General features: G+C 43.5%; 1 protein-coding gene across 3 annotated transcripts in view; it reads left to right on the top strand.

Annotated features, from left to right (window-relative positions):
• Positions 1–23,545, top strand: part of N4BP3 (NEDD4 binding protein 3) — a 32,395-nt gene extending 8,850 nt beyond the window's left edge. The window contains exons 1-5 of one of the 3 annotated variants that reach the window (XM_042447282.1): positions 9,566–9,599; positions 11,663–12,097; positions 13,886–14,422; positions 20,470–20,727; positions 21,983–23,545. In XM_042447282.1, the coding sequence (XP_042303216.1) occupies positions 11,693–12,097; positions 13,886–14,422; positions 20,470–20,727; positions 21,983–22,552 (1,770 nt within the window). In that variant the 5' untranslated portion in view covers positions 9,566–9,599; positions 11,663–11,692 and the 3' untranslated portion in view covers positions 22,553–23,545. Of the gene's footprint in view, positions 1–9,565; positions 9,600–10,875; positions 10,943–11,662; positions 12,098–13,885; positions 14,423–20,469; positions 20,728–21,982 lie in introns of those variants that run through there. The other 2 variants (XM_042447281.1, XM_042447280.1) reach the window with 2 other exon arrangements.
• The last annotated feature ends 651 nt before the right edge of the window (positions 23,546–24,196 follow it).

The raw sequence follows: 24,196 nt of genomic DNA, 5'->3' as shown, positions 1-24,196 counted from the left end.
GGTGAACAGCCACCACAGAGTGTACATTAGCATCTGACCTTTTTGAGGTATATTATCTCCTGATTTTTCATAATGTGCTGACATTTTTACCCAAAAACATTTATTCTCCACCAGCTATGTAACACCTATTATTATTGCTTTACTTATCATATATAGAGCTCTCCAGTCTTACATCAACTCATAGTTAAATTCTTGTCCTCAAAGGTAACTTTTGACAGAGACTTTCACATATCAGTTAGACATTATGTGAAACAGAATTTTCTGGCATCATTTTGGAATTAACCAACAAGGTGAGCAAGTCCTATCCAGTATTCTAATTATGGTGGGCAGCCAGCCTGTGGTAAATGTAGAGAAATGCTGCCACCATAGCAGCAGATCAGTCACTTTAGCTTATATTTAACTGTCTGGGAAGGGGAGGGGAAAAGGAACTGCCAGAAAATACAAAAATTATATTAAAATGACAGACAAGTACCCCTGGAAGAACTGCCAATCCTAACCCATCAAGGATGATGCTGGTAATCAGTTTGCAAGACCCAAGGCCCTACCTGGAACCAGCAGGGTAACAACCTAGGTACAGAGTAGCCTGAGCTTCTTGATCATTGCTACTGTCCATTGTCAGGTTGGTTTCTGTAACTGTGGAGGCAGCCTGTGGAAAATAAAGGTAAGAGAGAGAAGAAGAGACAGACCAGAATCTGGATCACACAATCCCTGGACATGAATACACAACTGGTGTATGTGAGGATAGAGCAGAAGGAGCAAACAAATCTCCATCACTACAACTGTAGTGACTACAACTTCATTTCCCTTCAGGAGCTATAGTGAAACATTGTGTGTGTGGTGGGTATTTTTTTTTTTTTTGTATCCATCTGGGTCCTGATCTTGTGAGGTGTAGGTGCTGGTACATTTAGGGCCAGCAGAGAGAGTGGTTGTAGCATCTAGCCATTGCCCTATGAGAGCTGAGGGATGAGTGCATTCCTTGTGAGGTGATGCTGTTCTTCAGTGTTGGAGGGGGGAGTATTAGAGAAATACAGTTTGTACAGGACATAGTAAATGCACAGAGAAAGGGGGACTGGAAGGAGAGGAGACAGAAGAGATTGCATCACAGCACTTATATTTGTTGTACATAATGTTCTCTACTTCCCTTGCATACCTCCATAAGGTGCTCTTTCCTGCTGCCCACAGTTGTTGGGAGTGGAGTTTGATCTGAATGTTTGTGCCTTGACATATCTTTTAAAAGTTCTGACCAGAGATATTTTAGCAATGTACTTGGATTACCCTGTGTACTCTAAGGCCAGACTGTTTTATTCAAACATCTCTCCCCCTTTGTATGCAAAATGACTTTTTCAATAGTTTCTCACTACCAGAGTTCTCCCTTGTAAACTGTAAGTGAGCACAGCATAGAAGCATATTGGACGGGGTGCCAACAGTCATGTAGACCAGTTGCCTTCCAGTGCAGGAAAACACAGATAACACATCCCTGACAGAATGGACTGTGAGGGCTTCTATTTATCCCTACTTCTACCACCAAATGTGAGGATTTCTCCTGTCTCACTGCAAATGTGGGAACTTTCTCGATGCCCTTGTGGTCCCTGTGCAAAATGTTATTCTTCCAATTCTACCACTGATCACCACCACCCTTGAATAGCTGCCGCCACCACCACAGACATTGTGTATCTGAACTCAGGCATTCCAATAAGCCTTATATAGTGTTCTTAGTGGCACAAGTATATAATACAAACAGTTTATTAAACAGAAGTTCAGCATAAAATTAAAAGTTATTTGTGTAACATTTAAATCCTGACTAGCTCTAACTAGCTAACTCTAACTCACATCTTCTTTTCATCTATCTAACTAGCCAACTCCTAACTATCTGACCTAACATCTCTTTTCACACTGTAATCCTCACTACATCTCTAACTCAATTCCTAACTGACCAACTGTCCTACAAACCAGCCTTTTAAAAACCTATTCAAACATTCAATCACCAGTCACTCCCAGCATTCCATACTCTCATCCCCTGCCAATAAATCCTTACCTTCTTACATCTACTATACTTCATATGCATAATCATGTTTTACTTTAATTTCTCTAATACACATAACAGCCCTTCCCTTAGCCATAACACTACATGGACATCCAACATCTGTTTGAAAACTTTGAATGAAGGAGAGTCCACCACCTTTTGAGATAGTCTGTTTCATTGTCAAACAGCATTTACTGTCAGGAAGTTCTTCCTGATAGTTGATCAGAATCTCCTTTCCTGCAATTTGAATCCATTGGTTTGGGGAGACCAGAGATACAATATATGTAGCCCCATGCTACACATACCTGTCATGTCACACAATACAGGGCTTCCTCTGTGAAGTCTATATATTGGTGGTGATGTTCTGTAATTGGGTGTTGAGTTACACCATATCTTATACTGCATTGAAAGAGTAGGGGAAGTTCAGTATCAGCATGGACAGCCCTATTTATGCAAAGTTTGCTACTGTAAACTTAAGAGCCCTGGTGGCGCAGTGCTTAAATGCCTGTACTCACAAATGATAAGGTTGCGAGTTCAATACCAGCAAATGGCTCAAGCTCGACTCAGGCTTGCATCCTTCCGAGGTCACTGAAATGAGTACCCAGATTGTAGGGGGCAATTGGCTTATACTTTGTAAACCACTAAGGGAGTGCTTAAGTGCACTGATAAGCGGTATAGAAATGTACTTGCTATTGCTATAAAATTGTATTGTCAACAGGGTATGACCATAGATCAGAGGGGTACAGAATATAGCATTAAGTGTACTTCTCCCTTGTATCTCCCTGCTCACAACCATACCGATTCCATCTCCTGTGGGGATGTATCTTTCCAGGAAGAATGGGTCCACCAGCAGAATGTTTCCATATTTGTTTTCTTAATAGCATCTCGTTTGCTGCATCTTACAGCATAGCTTTCTCCAGTCCATCACCAGTCATACATGTTGGACTACAACTCCTGTCACCTTGAGAAAACATAGTCAATTTTCTTCATGATTATAGGAACTGTCATTCAGCATGTACACAGGCTGTTGAGTTGAAGAAGACTGTTATGGCCCCTCAGTTGGTGAATCCTGAATTACATGTCTAAAGACTGTTTCTTAAGATATCACCGGGGGGGGGGGGGGGGGGCACAAAGAATAAGCCTGTCATGAAAGGGCTGGGCTGGGCAGGGGACACTTGTAGCAGTGTACATCAATCCTTACCACTGGCTATTTTGAATAGGCTTGATGGGAACTAGAGTTGTCATTTCCTAAATTGCCCACTCCTACTCTAAAGGAAGCCTCTAATTGTTCCAGTATTCAGTATTTCAGTGTTCAATTCTTCATATTTTCTTTTTAGATCCTCCTTGGTTTGGCCTCAATCTTAATATAAATCTACTGTAAATTTAAAGCAGAATAAGAACAATTTCTGATACTGACATATAACTTCCATCAGCTCTAGCCAGCATAGACAGTGGTGAAAGATAATGGGATTTGTAGTTTAATGACTTTTGAAGAGTTGCACATCTCTTGTTGCTGTTTAAATAGTATAACTCTCCTCCATTTGCAAATATAGTAGCTAAGGTGAATGTGTTCTATCAAGGTAAGGCCATTATGTGTTTGAAGCAGAGTGTTCACTGAGCAGAGCGAGACAAGATTTACCATAGTAAATCTGCCAGAATGGATGCATTCAAGTTTTAAAAAAAGAAGACATAAGCATATATGCATTAGGGTATAACTCTGTATATCTGTGAAGGATAGATAAAAGAGGAAATGGGGAAAAGGACGTTTGAGATTTGTATTGGAGAAGACTGTGAAGACTGTGAAATAGATAGGAAGGAAACAAGTAGCAAATTATTTGGCAGTGGTATCTGGTTGTTCCAGTGTCGGTAAAATGGCATATTTTCAGCCCATATTTTATAGGAGCTATCTAAGGTTTTGTACCGATTTGGGTGATAGAGTTCAGCACTTTGGATAGCTCCAGTAAAAGCTGGATGGCAATGCAGAATAGGTTCATCACTCCAGTCTCCACTGAACAAACTGGAGATACACAAGGGCTGCTGAAGTTTGCGGATGAATCAGTCAAGCAGAATAGGACATATCCTAAGGAATATTATATTGTACATGGTGACTCATGTAATTCAATGTATCATTGAAAGGAATCTTAAAAAGAAGAGGAAGGCTGAGGTATGGTTTCATAAAGCAAATCAAAGAATGGAAAATGGTAGAGGCCCATGCTGACTTGGAAGGGTTTCTGGTGATATATGATGAACAATAGAGAATTGTTAGACACCTGTCTATAGATTAAACACTAGAGAAAGAGGCAGGGGTCTAACAGAAGCTGCCTTCCATCCCAGCAGATAGTGTGTCTGATAGATGAATTTACATCACAGAGTCAAAGCATCATAGTCTAAATGTGACTGCCCTGAACAGGTTCATTAGCAGCCTGAACCAACTCAACTTCAGAGAGATTTTAAAGCACTTTGTCCTGATTCTTTCCAAGCCCTCCCACACATAGCATTAAGCTCCAGGCAATAAGCAAAGCATGAATCCCAGCTGCTGATTTCATTTTTTCTATTTGGAAGCTTGCATATTCAGCTTTTGGGAAGAGATGCTGGGATCCATTGTATAGCATTGACAGCACAAGGCCAAAGCTGTCAGACAAGTGTAGGTGTGTGTTTGTACGTGTGTATGTGTATGAATAAAAAAAAAAAAAGAGAACACAATTAAAGGAAAGTTATTATCATTATTTTTATTCATGGTGAACACAGGCTGTTGGAAGGCAAGAGGTGTGACCCTTTGGGCTAGGGAAGTTCCATCAACAGTGGGCTTGGTTCTATGTCTCTGGGATATATAATGAACCACTCCATCCTATCTTCCAGTGAAGCTGGGGCAGGATCATCATAATGAGAACCTCTGGATGCCTTCCTGACCCCCTTGCCATGTGAACTGGGGACCCAGTTACATGCACTAAGGATGGAGTGCTTCTTACTCTACTGTGTCATCAACATCTGCTAAAGCTGGGTTGGAGCTTTGCCATAGGCTTGCTCGGAACAGACTATGTAATCATTGTGTGAGGGAACATAAACAACTTTGTGGAAAGTGATTGCCATGGAAATCTGCCCCCTTGGGACTGCCTTGATCCTGACCACTTGGCATGACTAAATTTGGCTCACCAGCCTCTGCAGGAGAGAACTGGGAATCCTGTGATCTGTGGCCACTTTATCTGTTGACGTCATTGTGCCTTTTGGCAAAGTCTGGGTGTCTGGCTTATTTTCATACTGATGGCAATTATTTGACCCAGGGTTATGAAGACATTGTCTTAATTAAATATTTATTAATTAAAAAGCCTGTACTGGGCCTAGGGCCACTCACTTGTAGTGTAAGTATTTGGAAGCACATTCATTTAAAATGGAGCTGCTGCCCTGGGCAGTTCAGGAAATGACTCCTCATTTGGTGATGATGAAAACTGGCCCTCCCTCAGTAGCAATTTGAGATTAGCTTCTGGTAAGCCCTTGAATGAAAGTGCCCTAAATGAGCTTTTGTGTTAGCCAGCCACTAATACAGGTGGGGCCATAACATCATTTGATTCTGTTAATGCAAGAATTACATATTGCTTGGAATATAAAGCAAGCTGTATTCCCTCTGCAATTAGGGTTGCCATAAGGCAGGACCTCCAAACCGGGACAAATGCAGGACAAATGTAGGGCCACATTTTCAAATGTAGGACACGTTTTTTTTAAAAATGGAGGACACATGAAAAAATTGATAATTTTTTTAAAATGTTAATATAAATGCATGTTTCTTAGGCATGCTCAAAATGGAGGACATTTTGGCATTATTCCTAAACAGAAGGCTGAAATGTACTTCTCTTTCTGGCCAAACACCCCCCCCCAATTCTACAAGAACATTTCCCACTTCCAAGCAGGCATAGCATTTGCAAGATCACAGGCAGTCCTTTGTGCCTTTGAAAACTACATTTCCCACTTCCAAGCAGGCATAGCATTTGCAAGATCACAGGCAGACCCTTGTGCCATTGCAAACTACATTTCTCACTCCCAAGCCTTCTTAGGAATTCCCCCCTTCCTCCTTTTCCTTGCCCCCTCCAACCTCCCCAAATCCCTCGCCCCCTTTTTCCCAGGTATGTCTCAACTTAGGAGGGATTTATGGGACAGATCCAAAACCTTTTTTCTTTTCTAAAGGGGGCAAAGCCTTGAGAAGCCCTGGACCCCTGAGAAGAAGAGGAAGGGGGCTTAGAGAGAGGAAGAAAGAGAAAAAGAAGATGAGGAGGGGGGAGAAAGGAAGAAAAAGGAGAGGAGGAAGAGGAGGGGAAAAGGAGAAGAAAAAAACAGAATAACAAGAAGTAGGGAAGGAGGGGAAAGAGAAAGAGGGGAAGAACAAAAAGCAACTTGCCTGCAAAGCCCTCTCCGCTTGGAATTTGGAGCATGCCCAAATAAGGAAGCAGAGGGCTGGCCAATAGAGGCAGGGCAGTGCAGCAGACCCCGCCCCTGCTGGTTTCAGTCCTCCTACTGCTGCTCCAGGCATGTTTCACAGGCAGCACTCTATAGAAGGCAGGCAGCAGCCCTGGGAGCTCAGAGCTGGGCAGCCACCCGGCAATAGGGGCAGGATGGGACCAGGCACGCCCCCCAGGGGGCAGGAAAGTCCCACCCACCACCATGAAATGGCAACCCTATCTGCAATGGACTCTTACACTGGGCACTTAGGCCTATTCTACACGTGTAATAGAATGAGGCTGCACCATTTCAGATTGCAGCTGGGAAACACCATTTCTGAATATTGGAAAAAAAACATCTCAGTGGATATGGAGAAAGCAAGCATATCTGGGATAGTCCTGAATATACAACCACAACCCTAATGTCCTTGTGCTGTGCTAGTTTCAACTTGCAGGGGACTTTTGTTCTTGTTTGACTTTGGGGCCTACACCAACTGCTTCTCCTGTAGCCAAAAGGTGCACCATTTAATCTACCATCTCTTTACCTTATGCTGTTGCAGGTACAGGTTATGTCTCAGCCTATTATATGTGATATCAAATTGTTCTGTCATTGCTGAAAAGGGTACATTTCCTTGTCTTTCAAAGGGAAGAAATTAATTGCAGCCTCCCTCCTAGCAATTCAGAGTATATGAAGCTGTCACACCTGCTCAGGAAATGGTGCAAGCTGGCTCTTTTCCCCTCCCAAAAATCCTTTCCTGTTTCCTCCAGTTCAGCTGTTTGTATTACTTCTCAACATCTGCTTCCAGTTTAGCTGCCTGGAACAATATCAACTGAAGTGAAATTCAAACTCAGCAAAATGAATTAGTGCCTATACATTTTCAGCTCTTGCCCTAAGAAGTCAGACTACCCTCTCCCAGCAAACAATATGGGAGTCTGGTCTTTGGCTGGAAAAAACAAGTGACTTGTTACTCCTTCTGGGGGGAAGTGAGGAAGCAGTAGTAGCTAAATAACATTATATAATCTTGTTCTCCAAGCTACATAAGTGCCTGGATCTAGTGTCTTTCTGGGACTAGTGCTGGAGATTTGAACCTAATGGTATTCATGAGCTATGGAAATCACTGGCTTATCCTGCATAAATATGTATTATGTTGCAACAATGAATGCAGAGAATGCTTTCTGAAAATCATAATTATGGCCCTGAGTTTTATATTGAAGCTTTACCACCTCAGATGAACTTATGACATGATTAGCATTAATGCAAATAAAGTTGAGTCTCCTGGCTCAACCTATAGTCAACTTCATGAATACCCATAGCACATGCCAGTCCTGTTGTGAGTGCACACATGTGCGTGCATATTAACTGAGGGCTGTGGAACTGCAGTGGTTGCCAGAAACTGTAGCAAGAATGAAAGTCCTGTTCCTTGTTAGAAGGGGGCATTTGCAGATACATTATCACTGTCACCCTCACAGGATCATAGGACGCTAAGGTTGAATGGTCAGTACTCTTGCCATAGTGTGTTATATTGTGTTTCCCCTGTTTAGCCCACAAAACAAGCTATTGTCAGATACAGATCTGTCAACAGTATGTTTTGTGGGTAAATGGGCCAAGCACAATATGACACAATACATGTAACATCATATGCAGGTGTCATCAGTTGTAGCAACTAATTTAAAGCAATTACATTATCAATTAAGTAACAACATTTTATAATGGAAAGGAGTACCTTAATAAAACTTCTTTTTAACTTGATTGACTTAAATTGGACATTCAGTATTAACTTAATTCCAGAATTAAATTGTTAATTAAGTTATGAGTTAAATCAGGGACTATGCTAAAAAGCCAATAAATTTTGAATGTTGTAGCTGGTTCTATAACAAATGAAAATAATGTATATACTCATGTGTAAGTCTAGAAATTTTAGTCAAAAAAACGACCAAAAAACCTGGGTCAGTGTAAGTACTGTACCTTAACTCTTACCAAATAAGGAACCATACCCTTCTCTGAGTAGAGTGGTGAAAGGCAAGAGCTTAGTTTGTCCTGGGAGAACATAAAATTGACTCACTCTATTCTCTGCACCACGGACCCAATTTCTAGCCTTTTTGAATGCCTGGGTTGGAAAATGGCAGTGGCAACAGCTCTTTGGTGCGTCTCCTCAAAGGAGCACGAGAGAATAGAGGTGGCCAATGCTTCTTTTAGGTTCTCCTGGGACGGACTAAGCTCTTGTCTTTCGTCACTTTACTCAGAAAAGGGGATTCTAGTGATGCTATTCCAGGGATGAGGAAATGGTCTTTGAAGTATTTGAGTAAGATATTTGTGTATGGTTGTCAGCTTTTCTGGGTTAAAATCAGGAAAAGTTATAATAGTAAATGAAGCCCCCCATATAAAGAAGCCCTCCATACACATATGTACCTACGAATGACTCTGTCTATGGCAGGCCAAGTCAACTGGGGAGTAATTGTTACCCACCTATAGGATTCCTCAGGAGAATGGTGGTGGTGATTATTATTACTGTGTTATTTCTTAGCCACCTCTCATCATGGATTGAGGTGGGGAACAACAACAATTAACAAATACATGACATTAGTTAAAAACACATCAGTTAAAAGACACATTAATTTAAAAGGACAAATAAGATGTATGCATATTAAAACAATCAACATTTAAACTTCACAATTCAAAATCATCTGGATAGACTGGTCTTTAATGCTGTTTTAAATTCAAGACAGCTTATTCAGCTGTCAAATCTCTTCTGGCAGGTCTAGAGGTGGGTGCAGTCCTCTGGCTGATAATTGCCAACTTTGTTGTTATGTGTCTTCAAGTCAGTTTTAACTTATGGTGACCCTAAGACAAATCTATCATGGGGTTTTCTTGGCAGGTTTCCTCAGAAGGAATTTGCCATTGCCATCCTTTGGGGCTGAGAGTGTGTGACTTGGCCAAGGCCACCCAGTGAGTTACCATAGCCAAGCAGAGATTGAAATCCTGGTCTCCAGAGTCATAGTCCAACTCTCAAACCACTACACCACACTGGCTACCTAGTTCTGGCTGAAGTAAATGTCCACCAGAGGACCTGTGTGTATGAGGGAGATTATATGGGAGGAGGCAATCCCATAAGTAACCTGGACTGAAACCATGGAAAGCTTTAAAGGTAATAACCAACATTTTATACTTTGCCCAGAAACTAATTGGCAGCCAGTTGAGTGATTTTAATATTAGTGTGATATGATCACTCCTGGATGTCCCAGTAACCAATCTCGCAGTTATGTTTTGAACTAACTGAAGTTTCCAAACTTGGTGCAGAGGTAGCCCAATGTACAGTGCATTGTGAAAGTCCAGTCCTAGAGTATTCTGGCCCCCAGTTTCCCCCCCTTACCTGCTGTAGGTTTTCGGTGAATCATGGACAGCTGCCTTCTCACACGGTTTCTATAAGCCAGCTGCTTCTGTGGACACAAGGCACTTTGAGATCAGAATGAGGTACCCAGCCATGTAATAACAACAGCAACAACAATACTTGTTTTTTACCCACCTTTCTATATGGGTGAGGTGGAGAACAGCAACAGATCAACTAATATTAGTGCTGGGCCTCTCATTTGACTCAGCAGGGACACTTGTGGCCATTGTCACCATGCTTTGCTCCAGGTTTTAAATTCAGGACAAGGGATGAAAACCCCAAATGGGCTGTTGTGAAAACAGCCCGGAGTGGATTCAAATAGCAATAGCAAGTACATTTCTATACTGCTTGTCAGTAAACTAGCACTCCCTAAGTGGTTTACAATGTGTAAGACAATTGCTCCCAAAAAGCTGGGTACTCATTTTACTGACCTACAAATAGATGGAAGGCTGAGTGGGCCTTGGAGCCTTCCTCTAGGATTGAATTTACAACTTTATGGCTGCAGTACCAGCATTTAACTATTGAACCACCAGGGCTCCTGGAAGGTTTTGGGCCTGTGTAATGTAACAGCACACACTGATCCTAGGAGGTCTGTGGACACTGAAGTTCCATTGTATACAATGGCATACTAATAAAATGGTGTCCCTTATATAAAATGGCAAAATCAAGGTTTGCTTTTTTGAATATATATATACATGAATATTTTAAATATTTTCTTTATTTTCAAATAGAAATCAATCCATGGATACAGTGGGCTGACTGTAACATGCAGACAAGCCCAGAGACTGTCACTGTGACTAATCTGTGGCAAAGAGCTGGCTTGACCCACAGACAGAGAAAATACTTGCACTAGCCTTGATTAGAGAAGAAATGGTGGCTTCACAAGTAATGCCAGTTTTAGAACAGTTCCTTGGATACCTGCCATACGTTAATTTTGGCCTCCCACCCTCTTGCCTGAGGAAAAAGGAGGAGCTTGGTGTGGGAGTTCACCTGTCATGGAGAGAACTTAGTCCTGTGTGGGGAACTGGGATGGGTGGATCTGGCTGGAGTTGCTCCTTCCTGGTGAGACATCTTCACCACTTGAACTGTGCTCTGGCCAGGTGAGTAAAGCAAGAGAGTTAGCAGGATGCACAGACAAGAGGCTCAAAGTCAGCATGCAGTATTTTGTAAACATCAATGGCTTTTGTTGCTGTTGTGTGTCTCCAAGTCATTTTTGACTTATGGCGATGGTAATGCAAACCTATCACGAGGTTTCCTTGGTAAGTTTCTTCATAGGTGGTTTACCATTGCCATAGAAAAAGGAGGAACTTCGTGACAGTAAGAGCTGTTCAGCAGTGGAAGACATTCCCTCAGAGAGTGGTGGAGGTCTCCTTCTTTTGAGTTCTTTAAACAGAGGCTGGTGACCATCTTTTGGGGATGCTTTGATTGTGTATTCCTGCATGGCAGGGGGTTGGACTGGGTGGCCCTTGGGATCTCTTCCAGCTCCATGATTCTATGGTCCTCTGAAGCTGAGAGAGTATGACTTGCACAAGATCACCCACTGGGTTGTTATGCTTGAGCAGGGAATCAAACCCTGATCTCCAGAGTCGTGGTCTAACACTCAAACCGCTACACCATGCTGGCTCTCAATTTTAGCTACCAAGGCTATAGAGACAGCTTGTTTTGTAGCCTGGCTATTCTGAGAACTGGGTGGTGCCCTTTCACTGTCAGGAATAAATTCATATGGATTTTAGCCTGATCTCTGCCCTCTCCCTATCCTGGGACAGGTGGGAACAAACCTATCAATAACTTTTGTATGCATGTGACTCTTTTTTTGGCAGTGCTGGAATTCTGATTGTCTCTGAATCTCCATGGCAACAGCCCAGGCCTCTCATATGACCTGTGACCCCAGCCATTGTCTCTTTGATCCTTACTCTTTGGATTCGGAGCCGGACACCGACTGCAGCATGGGCAGCGTGGGCAGCCTTGTTGAAAAACAGGATTTCTCACCGGCAGCACCGGGGGGTCTGCGAGGGATGCGCCAGCCAGATGGGTTGCTTCGGAAAGGAATGTCCCAGCGTGAAGTCTTTGGCTACTTGCATGGGGGCAAACGGGATGCTCGGGCAGAAAAGAAGCACCAGTCATCAGGTGGGGGCTTTAAACGGGACTATGAGAGCGACCGGGAAAACCAATCTCCAGAGCGATACTTCCGGGATAATCAACGGGGAGCAGATTTTTCCAAGAGTTCCTTGCCTGAACGTGGACGCTTTGACAAGGTGAGGAGGTGTGGTAGCAAAGAGGAGAAGTGAGCTTCTTGGCTAAAAGTGATCAGGAGGGGACTGGAAGGTAGGGCTTCTTAGCATCAGACCAATGCATTTTTTTCCTTGTTGGCTTTCCCCATCAGCTATCGGTTAGACCACAGGTGAGCAGTGTGTAATCCATGGGCCGTATATGCAGCTATCCACTTGTATTGGGGTGGGGGGGGGGGAAAGGATGTGAAAAAAAAATATTTTGTTAAATATCAAGAGTTCCACTTAACGATGTGCAATTTTCCTTTAAACTCACAGCCCTGCACGTCTTGTTCGTTTGTTTGAAAAAGGCGAAAGATACTTTTAAAAAACAAACTGAAAGTGACTGATCTGATTTTCATAAGAGGAGGTGGTGCATCTGGGGTGGGGTGAGGATGTAAAATTGCCTGCTCCTGTGCTTTGACTTCCAGTATGCAAGTCACACTCCCTTAGCTTCAGAGGATGGCGATGGCAATGGCAAACCCCATCTGAACAAATTTGTCAAAAAAAAAAAAAAAAAAAAAAACAACCTATGACAGGGCTGCCATAAGTCAGACACACAGAAGGCACACAGCAACAACAGTTTCTGGGTTTGTGATGTATTCTAACATCAACCTGAAGTTATAGAGACAATCCAGAATTGTTGAATGTGGGAGTGTTGGTATGCTTCAGTGCATCCTGGAATTGGGTTAGAAGAGAGCAATAGGATGAGCTAATGGCCACAGTGGAACCTGAGAATGGACATCACATGGTCTGCAAAGGCCAGAACAGCATCAGTTACTGTTGCCTGAGAGTAGGGATTCCTGGGCCACATCCAGATTACAGCCAGTTCCACATGACTTATAACACCTGCTGCCTCAGAGAAGGCACCTAGCATGCTGCTTTCTGCCCTGGAAAATGCTTCTGGGAACATCAGCTATGTGAATCACCACTTCTAAGCCAGCTGCCACTCAGCCCTTCCTAGTGCTTAAGGGAGATACACCTCAAAAGGATTGTGTGTCATTGCAGAGAATAGAATTGCACTCTAGAATATTTCTTTGTGCCAGCACTGGAAAAGCTGATGGTGGTGGGTTGACTAGTGTACAGAACTTTCAAGTGTCCTGAGCAGCTCTGAGTTGTACCACTTCCTGAGGACTTCCTTGAGTTCTAGAGTGCAGACCAAGCCAAATACAGCTGATGACTGCTTCCAAAATGTAGAGGCATCCTGATTTTGCAGCATTGAAATATAGGAAAAACTAAGGATTTATGCTGATATGGAAGCCTCTGGGAGCTTTCTGCCTTCAGCAGTGGGAGGATTGAAGGGCAGCTGTCTACCTCACAACCATTCATGCCATTCTAGATAGCAAGAAGTAATGCAATCTGGATCATCATCAGCACCTGATTCGCCACTTTAGATCCTACAGGTACCCCACTCAGTATACATAATGACAGACATGTTATAATTTCTTAGTTGCATGCCAAGAGGGATCCTTACCAAGATTTTTAGCCTAGGTCTTGGATCATTAATGGGAAACAGTTCTAGAAGAATTGTCCTTCCTGATTTCATCAGCAGTTTGGTCAGGAAGTGTTCAGTGTCCCTGGCAAAAGGATGTAGCTGTCTTTATTTTTAGAGACACTTTTCTTTCAACAGCTGAGAGGGTGGTGGGAGCCTAGGGGCGACAAGTGAGGCACTTCATCCTATGCAGATCCTTCTACGCAAGGTATGGCGAGAATATGCTGACCCTGTCTACTATTTCTGTTCTGCTAAATTGTTAATGGCTGTTCTGTTCCTTCTAGTGTCGGATCAGGCCCTCAGCTTTCAAAGTGGTGTCTGGGAAAAGCATGTTGTCCATGCAAGGCCTGTCATCAGCTAAAGGGCAGAAGCTTTCAAAGAGCAATGGGAGTCTCCACACACTCTTGACGCAGAGCAGCACTAGCAGCTCCTCACAACGTGGTCCCCTGCGCAGCCACCTGCTGCATACCATCAGCCTGGATGAGGGCAGCAATTCCATCCAAAGTTTTCCCACCTACAACTCCCGATTCAAACCTCCTCCAAACCAGCTCAGTGCTTCCATAGGCCACATCAACCACATTGGTGGTTCCTTAGATCGGGCCTCTCGGGGGCCACGTGATCCCTTAGCTGTAGAGAAAGCACCACTCTCCTGCAAGAGCCTGAGCCGGCTACAGAGCTCTGGGGAGCCACCTCCACCATATGAGCCCACATACTCCTTGGAAGATGTGGTGAAGCAGCTTGAGGACCGGCTGAGTGAGAAAGGCATGGAGCTCCGCCAGCTTAAAAGAAACCTGAGTGAGAATGATGACCCCTTCACACAGGTGGGTGAATTTCCTCTATGGGCGAGGAGAAACTTGGTCCTGTAGCTATACAAACTGTTCTCCATTTCCACAATTTGACTCTGAATCCCTTTTTCTCCTGAAATTCTTCTTGACTCTCACCACCTGCATGTTGTTATCTGTTACACTACCCTTCACCAGGTTTGCTAATAGCCTGAATGCCTGAGGCAAATAAGAATTGGTTCAAAGCCACCAAGCAGCAAAAATTTTATACCGAAGAAAGTGTGGGTTGCCTTCTCCCACACTTTCCTTCATGGTTTCCTTCAAGGGGGCGAATGACTAACATGGGTATATTTGGGCAGTTCACTGCCACTTTGTGAGGCCTTCATGTCTGCTTTCCACACCCATACTGAAATAACTCCTGCCTCTGATCTCATCCTCAAGACAGATTCTTAGTTCCTTGTACATTCTTCATTATGTATCTAATTCATAACAATCAGACAAAAGAAAGAATTTATGTAGGAGCTTGTGTGTCACTCCCTTGAGTTTGTTTGCAGTAACCTATGTGTCACCCACTGGGTTGTTAGGGTATAGTGTGCGATGTATATGAGTGGTGATATTTTTCCTTACCGAAATCAGCTATTTTGAAAGCTGTGATGATGACAGATTCCCTCTGTGGAATAGACTGTGTGCAGCTGAAAACAGAGTTTGGAAGTAAAATGTAAAAGAGAACAACATCACCTCTATATGATACCAAGGTAATAAGGGCACTGCACCAGATTTGGGGGGGGAGGCATTTTAACTAACACCAATCAATACTAGCAGAAAACCTCAAAAAACAACTACTAAAGGAAGAAAGTGCAAAGGCAGGCTTACTGTTGAACATAAAGAAAACAAAAATAATGACCATGGAGAATTTATACAAATTCAACCTACACCATGAGGGAATAGATATAATAAAAGAGTTCTCATACCTGGGATCAAACATTGAAAGCAATGGGGTTGCAGCCAGGAAATTAGAAGATTAAGAATGGGAAGCGCGGCTATAAAGAATTAGAAAAGATCCTCAAATGCAAACATGTACAATTGAGCACAAAAGTTAGAATCATACAAGTCATTGTATTTCCTATTACCATGTTTGGATGTGAGAGCTGGACAGTTAAGAAAGAAGCTGGGAAGAAAATCAGTTCCTTCGAGATGTGGTGTTGGAGAAGAGTGCTGAGGATTTTATGGGCAGCCAAGAAGTCAAACAAATAGCTCCTAGAGCAGATCAAGCAAGAAATCTCCCTGGAATCCAAGATGACCAAACTGAGGCCACTGTACTTTGGATACATCATGAGAAGGCAGGACTCATTGGAAAAAACAATGCTAGGAAAGATGGAGGGAGCTAGAAAGAGAGGAAGACTGCATGCTAGTTGGTTCGACTCTTATTAAGGAGGTCACAGGCATGACTTTGCAGGAACTAGGCAAAACAGTGGAGAATGAGCAGGTCCTGGAGATGTCTTATTTACAGGGTCGCCATGGGTCGAGATGGACTGGAGGGCAGTTAACAACAACAATAACATGGTTTGCGATATGATGATGATGATACCCATTGTTTTAAAAATGTTGTCTGGTATCTTGTTGGGGAACTCACTTTTTTAGCCATTGTAGAGGTCAGGATTCTCTACATACTGCACAATGATCAAAATTTCCCTCTCTCTCACGCCCCACCTTTTCTCAGGTGCAGCTGCCCTAAACCTGGTCATTTCCTGGTTGGTGGAGAGTGCAGGGAGTAGCAGAAAAATTTCTAGCTATTCATCTATAGCTGGATGCAGAGCAATGACATCATCTGCAGGGTCTTCCAGAGGACCCCTGGGGGTCCTGTGTACATCAGCTTTTTTGTGTCAAGCTACAAAGCCCCATGATAGGGTTGCCTTAGGGTTGCCATAAGTTGGAAATAACTTGAAGGCACAAAACAACAACAAACAAGAAAACAGCTGGATGACCGTCTCCTCCTCTTCTCCCATCCTCACTCTCCACCAGCCAGGCAATGACTGATCTGGAGTTGTGAAATGTGGGTTTTGGAAGCACTGGACAGGAGACCATCATAGCTATGCCTCACACCCATGTTTCCCCATGCAGAATTGTAACCATTATTTTAAACTTTAAAGAGTCATTTGGGAAATATTTGATCAGTTTGAAAATTATTAAAGGTTAATTTTTAAATAGTTGTATGAATGTGCTAGTAGTGGGTTACTAACTAAATAATAACTAAATTATTGGTGCCTTGAAAGGATGTAGGGGCTCGACAGACCACCCCAAAAGGGCAGTCTGGAACTGCCCATTTTTGCTTCCAAGGGAGGCCGCAGCAACCAAACCACGTGGGCTCCCTCTGCACTGAAAAGAACTCGTCAAAAGCGGGTTGTTTTTGGCACGTGTGGGCGCTGCCATCAGTGCACCATCAGTGCACTATGGCGCATCGATGACGCAAACGTGGTACCCTGATGTGTGGATGCAGCACCACACTTGTGTCATCATGGCAGCCCCTGTGTGGACCGGAGGCCACCATGATGGCACTGCCATTCCATATTAGGGTTCAGGACATGTGGTTGCTGCATGCTCCCGAACCCTAATTTTGGCCTGAGGATGGTGCTTCCGTCTTGGGCCCTTGTGACCTTTGTAGTAGTGTGTCATAGGCAAACTAGAGTCAATAACCCAAATCCATATGGAGCTATCTAAAAGGGGGATTTTATTGAGTGCAAAAGAATCAAAGTATATTCCATAACTGAACTGGGGAATAGAAAATACTGTGATAAACCACTATAAATAGAGAACAGTATATGCAAAATACAAATAGCTGTCTAATAGAGCACAGTAGCTTATGCTAGCAACCTTAACATGTGTAAGGGTTTGGGGTTAAGCAATCTGAAGTTTACAGGTTGCTAAGGGGAGAGGGAGAAGAAAGAGAGGTTAAACGTAGAGGCACACACACCAGAGAAAGTGGAGCAGATGGAGGAGTGGTGGTGTGCAAGAAAATATTCCCTGAAAGAGCAAGCTTAGGAGTGACACAAGTTACCACTTCTTGGTCCCATTGGATTTTTCTGAGCAAAAGCATTGCACTCCTCATTAAAACAATACAAGTATAGGAGGATAAGCTAATCAAGGTCCTCTAAGCTAGTGGTTCTCAAGCTTTTGATCCCTAGGACTTTGTTTCCCAGAATTCTTCACCATTGATTATGCTAGCTGTGGGCTTCTGGGACTTGAAGTGCAAGCCATCCAGAGATCTGAAGATTCAGAAGCATAGGCATTTAAACACTTTGTGTTTTTATTTAGTCTGTAACCCCGCTTCGATCCACCGGGAGAGGCAGGGAAACATTATTATTATTATTATTAAAAAAAGAGAATAAGCTATCAAAATTATCTGGCCAGAATCATAAGTTGAGGGGGGGCATCTGAAATAATTATTTTAGCTTGAAAAGTACAGGCCTAGAGGCTTCCAGAAGCAGGAGACAGACACCTCTTCTCAGAGTTTTTGGTTGAAGATGGAAGTTTCAGGTAGACTCTTCCTGCATAACCAACTACTTTTCAAAACTTTTTTTTAAAGGTATGTGAGGCAGGAAAAGGCCCTTAAGGTCTGCTCAATTTTTCTTTTGTCACAATCTTGCACTGCTTCATTTTGCTGGTTAAAGCTTACATGAAAGAGATAATTGTTGCATTCTGATTAATAAAGAGAGATCAGTATTGAATTGATCACCCAGAATCCTTAAGATGGCTTTCTTTATTAGTTTGAGTTCATGTCCATAATGCATCGTTTTGCCACCAGCAGGATGTCATACCAGTAGAGATGGAACCTTTTCTTGGGAGTATTCAGTTGTGTCTAATAATTTAAGTTGTATTTTTTTCACTCCTGATGGTGGTATTTGTTGTTGTCATTTGCTTTCAAGTTGTTTCCAACTTATGGCAAGCCTAAATCAAACCTATCGGGGCCATTCAGACTACACTTTACCCCAGATCAGGAATTGAGTCTTGCACGTGAAGTTCATATTGGCCCCGAATCTGTCACAATCCATTTTGAGGCATGCAGAAGCGTTTCATGGCAAATGCCCCTTAGCGCGATTCATTTGGAATCGGAGGGAAAGCCATCTCTTTTGGGGAAAAAAACGGGTTCCACGAATATGAACTTGCCCCCGATCATGATCGGGTCAAATTCAGGGGAGGGATTTAGGTCAGAGGGAGGGCAGTGGGCAGGGCATTCCCTCCCCTTCATCGGAGAAGGAGAAGGAGGACGGAGCCGGAGGAAGGATGGGGAAAAGGGGAATCGGTGACAGGAGGCAAAAAAGGGGAATAGGGGTGACTGACGGGGGCTGCAAAGGGCAGTCAGAGGGAAGCCACAGCACGGAGCAAGCCTCCCTCTTCCACCAGGGAGATTTCCCTTTTTTATTTTTTTAAAATTATTTTTGGCAGTCTATGCGCATGGTTTTTGCTTCAGGGAGGGTCGGAAGGAAGAGGAGGAGGAGGAGGACTGCCAAGGGAAATCGGGAGGCGGGGCCAAGAGGAAGGAGCCTCTCTCTCTTTTTATTTTTTATTTTTGACAGTCTATGCACATGATTTTTTGGGTGAGATAGAATGTGTGTGTGCTTGTGCTACTTTCATTTCCTCTTGCTGGAACAGCACCTTATAAGAGGCTGTATTATTATTATTACAGTATTATTGTTAGTGTTATATGAAGATGCTATAATTAGAATGCCTGCACTATATTTCCCTTTCATTTCCTCTTGCTCCTGGAACTTAACAGCCTTTATTATTATTAATTTTATTATTATTTGTGTTATATGCAGATGCTATAATTAGAATGCCTGTGCTACATTTCCCTTTCATTTCCTCTTGCTCCTGGAATAATTTGTTTAAAATGCGAAAGCTGCAATGCCAGTGTTACAAATGTTTCCCTTTCAATTTGGCAAATTGATACTAATTGAATGCTTTTGCATTTGCTACACACAAGACACACACCGGAGGTTTTTAAATTTGACAGCATCTGCGCACCCTTCCTTCCCACGAGCTTTAAAAAAGAAGGAGGGAGGAAGCCCCCATCCACTTACCCAATGGCTGCAAGAAACGTCACCTTTTACAAAAGCGGAACTAATTTGATTGACAGCAGAGGACTCTTCCTTTTAAACCAGTAAAGAGCTGCAATGGCGTTCCAGGGTTAAATACCCCGATTAAGGCATTCCATAGTCGGCACTTGCTTCCGGAGGCATTCGAGAGGAGGGCCCCCGATTGCACCCAGTTTCCTCCAGAGCAAATGTGCCAGTCTGAATGGGGCCACAGGGTTTTCTTGGCAAGGTTTAGAGGAGGTTTGCCTTTGCCTTCATCTGAGGCTAAGAAAGTATGACTTCCCCAGGTCACTCAATGGATTTCCATGGCTGAGTGGGGATTTGAATCCTGGTCTCCAGAGTCATAGTCCAGTGCTTCAAACCACAACACAGTGCTGGTGGTATTAGGGGAGTCATATTCTTACAGTAGAAATGTTGGCTACAGGATTTGGCATGAGAAGCCTTCCCAGCTAACCCTTTCCTGTCCTGGGCTAGACAGGTAGTGATTAGATATACCTACACGTATGTTTCTTGTAAGGGGGTTGTACAAAGATAGCTTTCTTGGCTACAAGTGTGCACAGTGATCCTAGAGACTGATTTGATAAGTGCTGAGATCACTGAACTGTCCTTAAAATTGTTGAATAGAAAGATATATTGGAAAGCTGCTCATTTTCCCACTTATTTTTTGGAATGTAATAGATGTTGATCAAATGTATGTATTCATTTTCATTTAATTAGGTTTGTTATAAGGAGTTGGCTTATTCTGAAGTAGGCTAAATAATCCTTCTAATTTCAATCCCATCTAAACGGAATGATGGTGGAATCTCGAGCAAAGGCTTTTCTCAATCCTACTGGGTATGTTATGATTTAAACACTGAGAGGAATGGAGTTGCCTTCCATAGGGTTTGGGAGATCTCTCTTATTTAGAAAACTTGTTCATTTGCCAGTTGAATCTGGCCTCTCATTTCTAGGACTGGAAGGAATCCCCTCTCTAACCTCCTCTTTTCTTGACAGATGTTTGAGGACAAACAGCGTTTGTGGATGGATGAGCTGGATGAGCTGAAGCAGATGTACCTGGCCAAGCTGCAGCAGGTCATGCAACAGGCCCAACGCAGCCAGCGGGCTCTTCAGCTACAACTCTACAAAGCACAACAGGAGAAGAAGCGGCTGCAAGAAGATCTGGATCTTCAGCAGAGCCAGTGTGAGGAGCTAAGGCTGCAACAGCAGCAGGCAGAACGCCTGAGCCCAAAACTGGAGGAGACCAAATGGGAGGTGAGTGGAGAAGCTACACACAGTGATTCTGCTGATCTTTGTGCTATACCATTGCCCAAACTAAAAGGTCTTCTGGCACCAGGTGTTACCCGGGGGTGGGATTTCCACCCTCCAGGGGTGAGACTTCCAAGGCAGGATTTCTTTCCCTGCCTTCCTAGGCCTTCAGTTGTCTCTCCAGAGACAGCTGAAGGCCCCGGGGCGGTGGGGGGAGGCAGGAACAGGAGTGTGCTTCCTCCTCCTCCTCCTCCTCCTCCCCCTGCACCACCCTGGGTTCCAGCTGCCTCCTCTCCCAATGCTGTTCGCTGCTTTCAGCTGCCTCCGAAGAGGGTCAGAAGGGTCAGAAAGGAGGAGGAACAGGCACACACCTCTTCTTCCTCCTCCCCCCACCGCCTGCTGGGGAAAATGCCATTGTGTGCCATCTCTGGCATGCATGCCATAGGCTTGCCATCATGGTGCTATACTGTCCGAATATAGGTTGCTAAACATACTGAAATGTCTGATATGTGTGTGAAGCAGATAAACGCACAAAAAATAGCTGGCAGTGTTACTACTGTTACAAATTATGCCGCGACCCTTTAATATAGTTCCTCATGTTGTGGCGACCCAAACCCATGAAATTATTTTCGTTGCTACTTCATTACTGTAATGAAATAGGTGTTTTCCAATGGTCTTAGGCGACCCCCATGAAAGGGTCATTCGACCCCCAAAGAGGTCCTGACCCACAGGTTGGGAACTACTGTTGTAGACTAAAAGCCAAATTCAATTTCAGAAACATTCAGAAGGAGCTGTATTCCAGTAGTAGATGGGGCCAAGAACAAATAAGTGGAACCAAAAATAGCAGTAGTTTAAAGCTGTCATCTGCCAGCAACCAAGCCATATAAGAAGAATTTCAATCTTTTAGAATAGGGAAAACAGGGAAAACCCAAAACAAAACCTGAGCAACCACCAAACAGTGGTGTCATGGAGAAGGTGGTATGGTCATCCGAGGAAGTGCAGAGGAATTGATTCAGCTCCAGGGCCTAAGGCTGCCCATCCTAGGTTATAGTTTGCCCAGATTGTGAATCCAGTTCTCAATTGCAAAGCCTTTGCAGTATGTTCACAATTTCATCTCCCTGTCATCTCTCATCTCCTCTCATGTTGTCATGAGAATATCCCAACCTTTTCCACTGACTGGCTGCTGCTGCTCTGCACAGGCCCAAGCTCACTGATTGTTGAATCTGATCTCTGTCCTTATCCTAATGTGTTATTTTCACAGGTCTGTCAGAAGACTGCAGAGATTTCACTGCTTAAGCAACAGCTCCGCGATAATCAGGAGGAAATGGCCCAAAAGCTGGGTGAAATTTTCAGTTTGAAAACACAGCTGCGAGATGCCCGAACAGAGTTGCAAGCCAAGGACTCACAACTGGCACAACTGGGGGACTCTTTTCAACCCTTGCCAGAGCATGGTTCCCCTGTTCCTCCAAGGGACTCCCCTATGCAGCCATGTCAGGACTTCTTGGGTTGTGAAACAGATGACTCTAAATGTCGGGAAAGGCAGGGGGAGAATGCAGAGGGTGCTGACTGGCTATGGGCAGAATTGTTACGAGAGAGGCGCCAGGCCCAGCTCCAAGCAGCAAACTTTGAGCAAGAGCGAAAAACCTGGCAAGAAGAGAAAGAGAAGGTTCTGCGCTATCAGCGAGAGATTCAAGCCAGCTATATGGAGATGTACCACCGGAATCAGGCTCTGGAAAGGCAGCTGTGTGAATTCCGGCAGTTCCATCCTGAGCCCAGAGGTATCAACTCAGAATCACCTTGGATTGAGAGAGTTGAGTCCTCAAAGATCTGAACAGTATGTGTGAGAGAGGCCCTGTGCTCTGGAATTACAGAGAGTCAGAGGCAATACACTGCAACATGGACCACAGGATTTGGTAGAGGAAATGGCTACGAGGCTTGTTAACATGGTTCTCTTGTAATAACTTATAGTAGTTTGCAGACTGTAGCCATTCATGAAACAGAATCTTAACATTACATCTGGCATTTTCTGTTTGGTCAGGTGGGCTGTTGTCTATCTGTCACAGTTTTCCTGGAGGGCAGATTGCTTTCCTGTTGTGTCCTGTTTCGTGACCACATTGGCTTTGTCTATCAGGATGGATAGACTTATTATTAGGGAATGTGAATAACATGACTGGGAGCTACAACTACTTCAGATAAGATCTTATGGGGGAAACTAATAGAATATTGTTTTACTTAGTTGGGCTGGGATTTTGTCCATTCCATTCTATTGTTGCTGGAAAAGGAAGACCGACAACAACCCACCTTGGCCTGAGCCCTGTCCTGTAGGATTTCCCTCCATCCATGTGGCTTCTCTTCAAGCTGTGCAAGGTTTTGAAGCTCTAGCTGTAACACAGTTGTTTGTGTTTGGCTCCAGAATGCGTAAGAAAATGAATCCTAAGCATCACCCCACTGGTTTCCGAGACAAAAAACACAACCCTAGCTGAGCACAGCCATCTCAAAAGGCATACGGCTGAGATGGGCTTGCTTCTCCATAGTTTGATGGGACAGCAGAGATGGAGCTCTGGGCACTACTGAGTTTTATGTTTTTGCAGTTTGGTGCCCCAGTTCTAGATTTGAAGGTTCTGGCCAGAGCCCTGCAGGAGGAAATGTTCTGTCTGGCAATTCCTAGAATAAAGTATCTTCCTGACATTTCTGGTTCCAAGGCTGTTGCTTTTTCTTCCCACTGTGGAATTGTTTTTACTGGTCCTAGTATTGTAAACCATAGTATTCATACTGTAATGTTATTCCAATAGATAACAGTTAATGTGAAATTGCTGTAAAATCAATAGTCAAAAGTTGGAACTAAGCCAATGTAACAATCATTGGGACCACACATATTTCAAGTGAGGGAGGTGACACATTCTCTCCTCTTTTTGGGGTGGAGGATGGTGGTGAAGAAGATTCTCCTCAATCCAGTCATGAGAAAGGAGTATAAACCTGTACCAGGAATGCCTTTTGTGATGATAGAAAGATGGATTGAGATTTCTGCTATCCTACAACTTATCTTTCTGCTTTAGAACAGGATTTGCCTTCCCATATCAGCAAGAGATGTGGCTTTCAACCTGTTTCTATGCAGAGGCAAGCATGCCCAAATCAAATGATTTCAGGTTGTCCACTGTATAGGTACATTGCACAGTATGACTGAAAATTGTGATGTTAAAGATGAAGACATGGCTTTGGGGGGGTGTGGGATATGGTATTGGTTTGTAGTTGAAAGTTATCTGGTTCACCTCATATGAGAAATGTTGCTCTAGCAATTCAGTGAGTGAGGCCAGAGTGCTATTTTGCTACATTCCCAATGTGTTCTCAAACTATATTGCTCTTGACATGCCACTGCCAAATATAGCACAATAATCCGGAAGCCTGTACTAAAAATATTTGGGATGAAACTGGTGTCAGGTACAGTATGTGTGGATCTCTAGACGAAAGAAGAAAA

This window comes from Sceloporus undulatus, chromosome 2, assembly GCF_019175285.1.
Source record: "Sceloporus undulatus isolate JIND9_A2432 ecotype Alabama chromosome 2, SceUnd_v1.1, whole genome shotgun sequence".
NCBI classification, from domain to species: Eukaryota; Metazoa; Chordata; class Lepidosauria; order Squamata; family Phrynosomatidae; genus Sceloporus; species Sceloporus undulatus.
The sequence above is the reverse complement of the archived record's forward strand: the minus strand, read 5'-3'. Positions and strand labels throughout refer to the sequence as shown.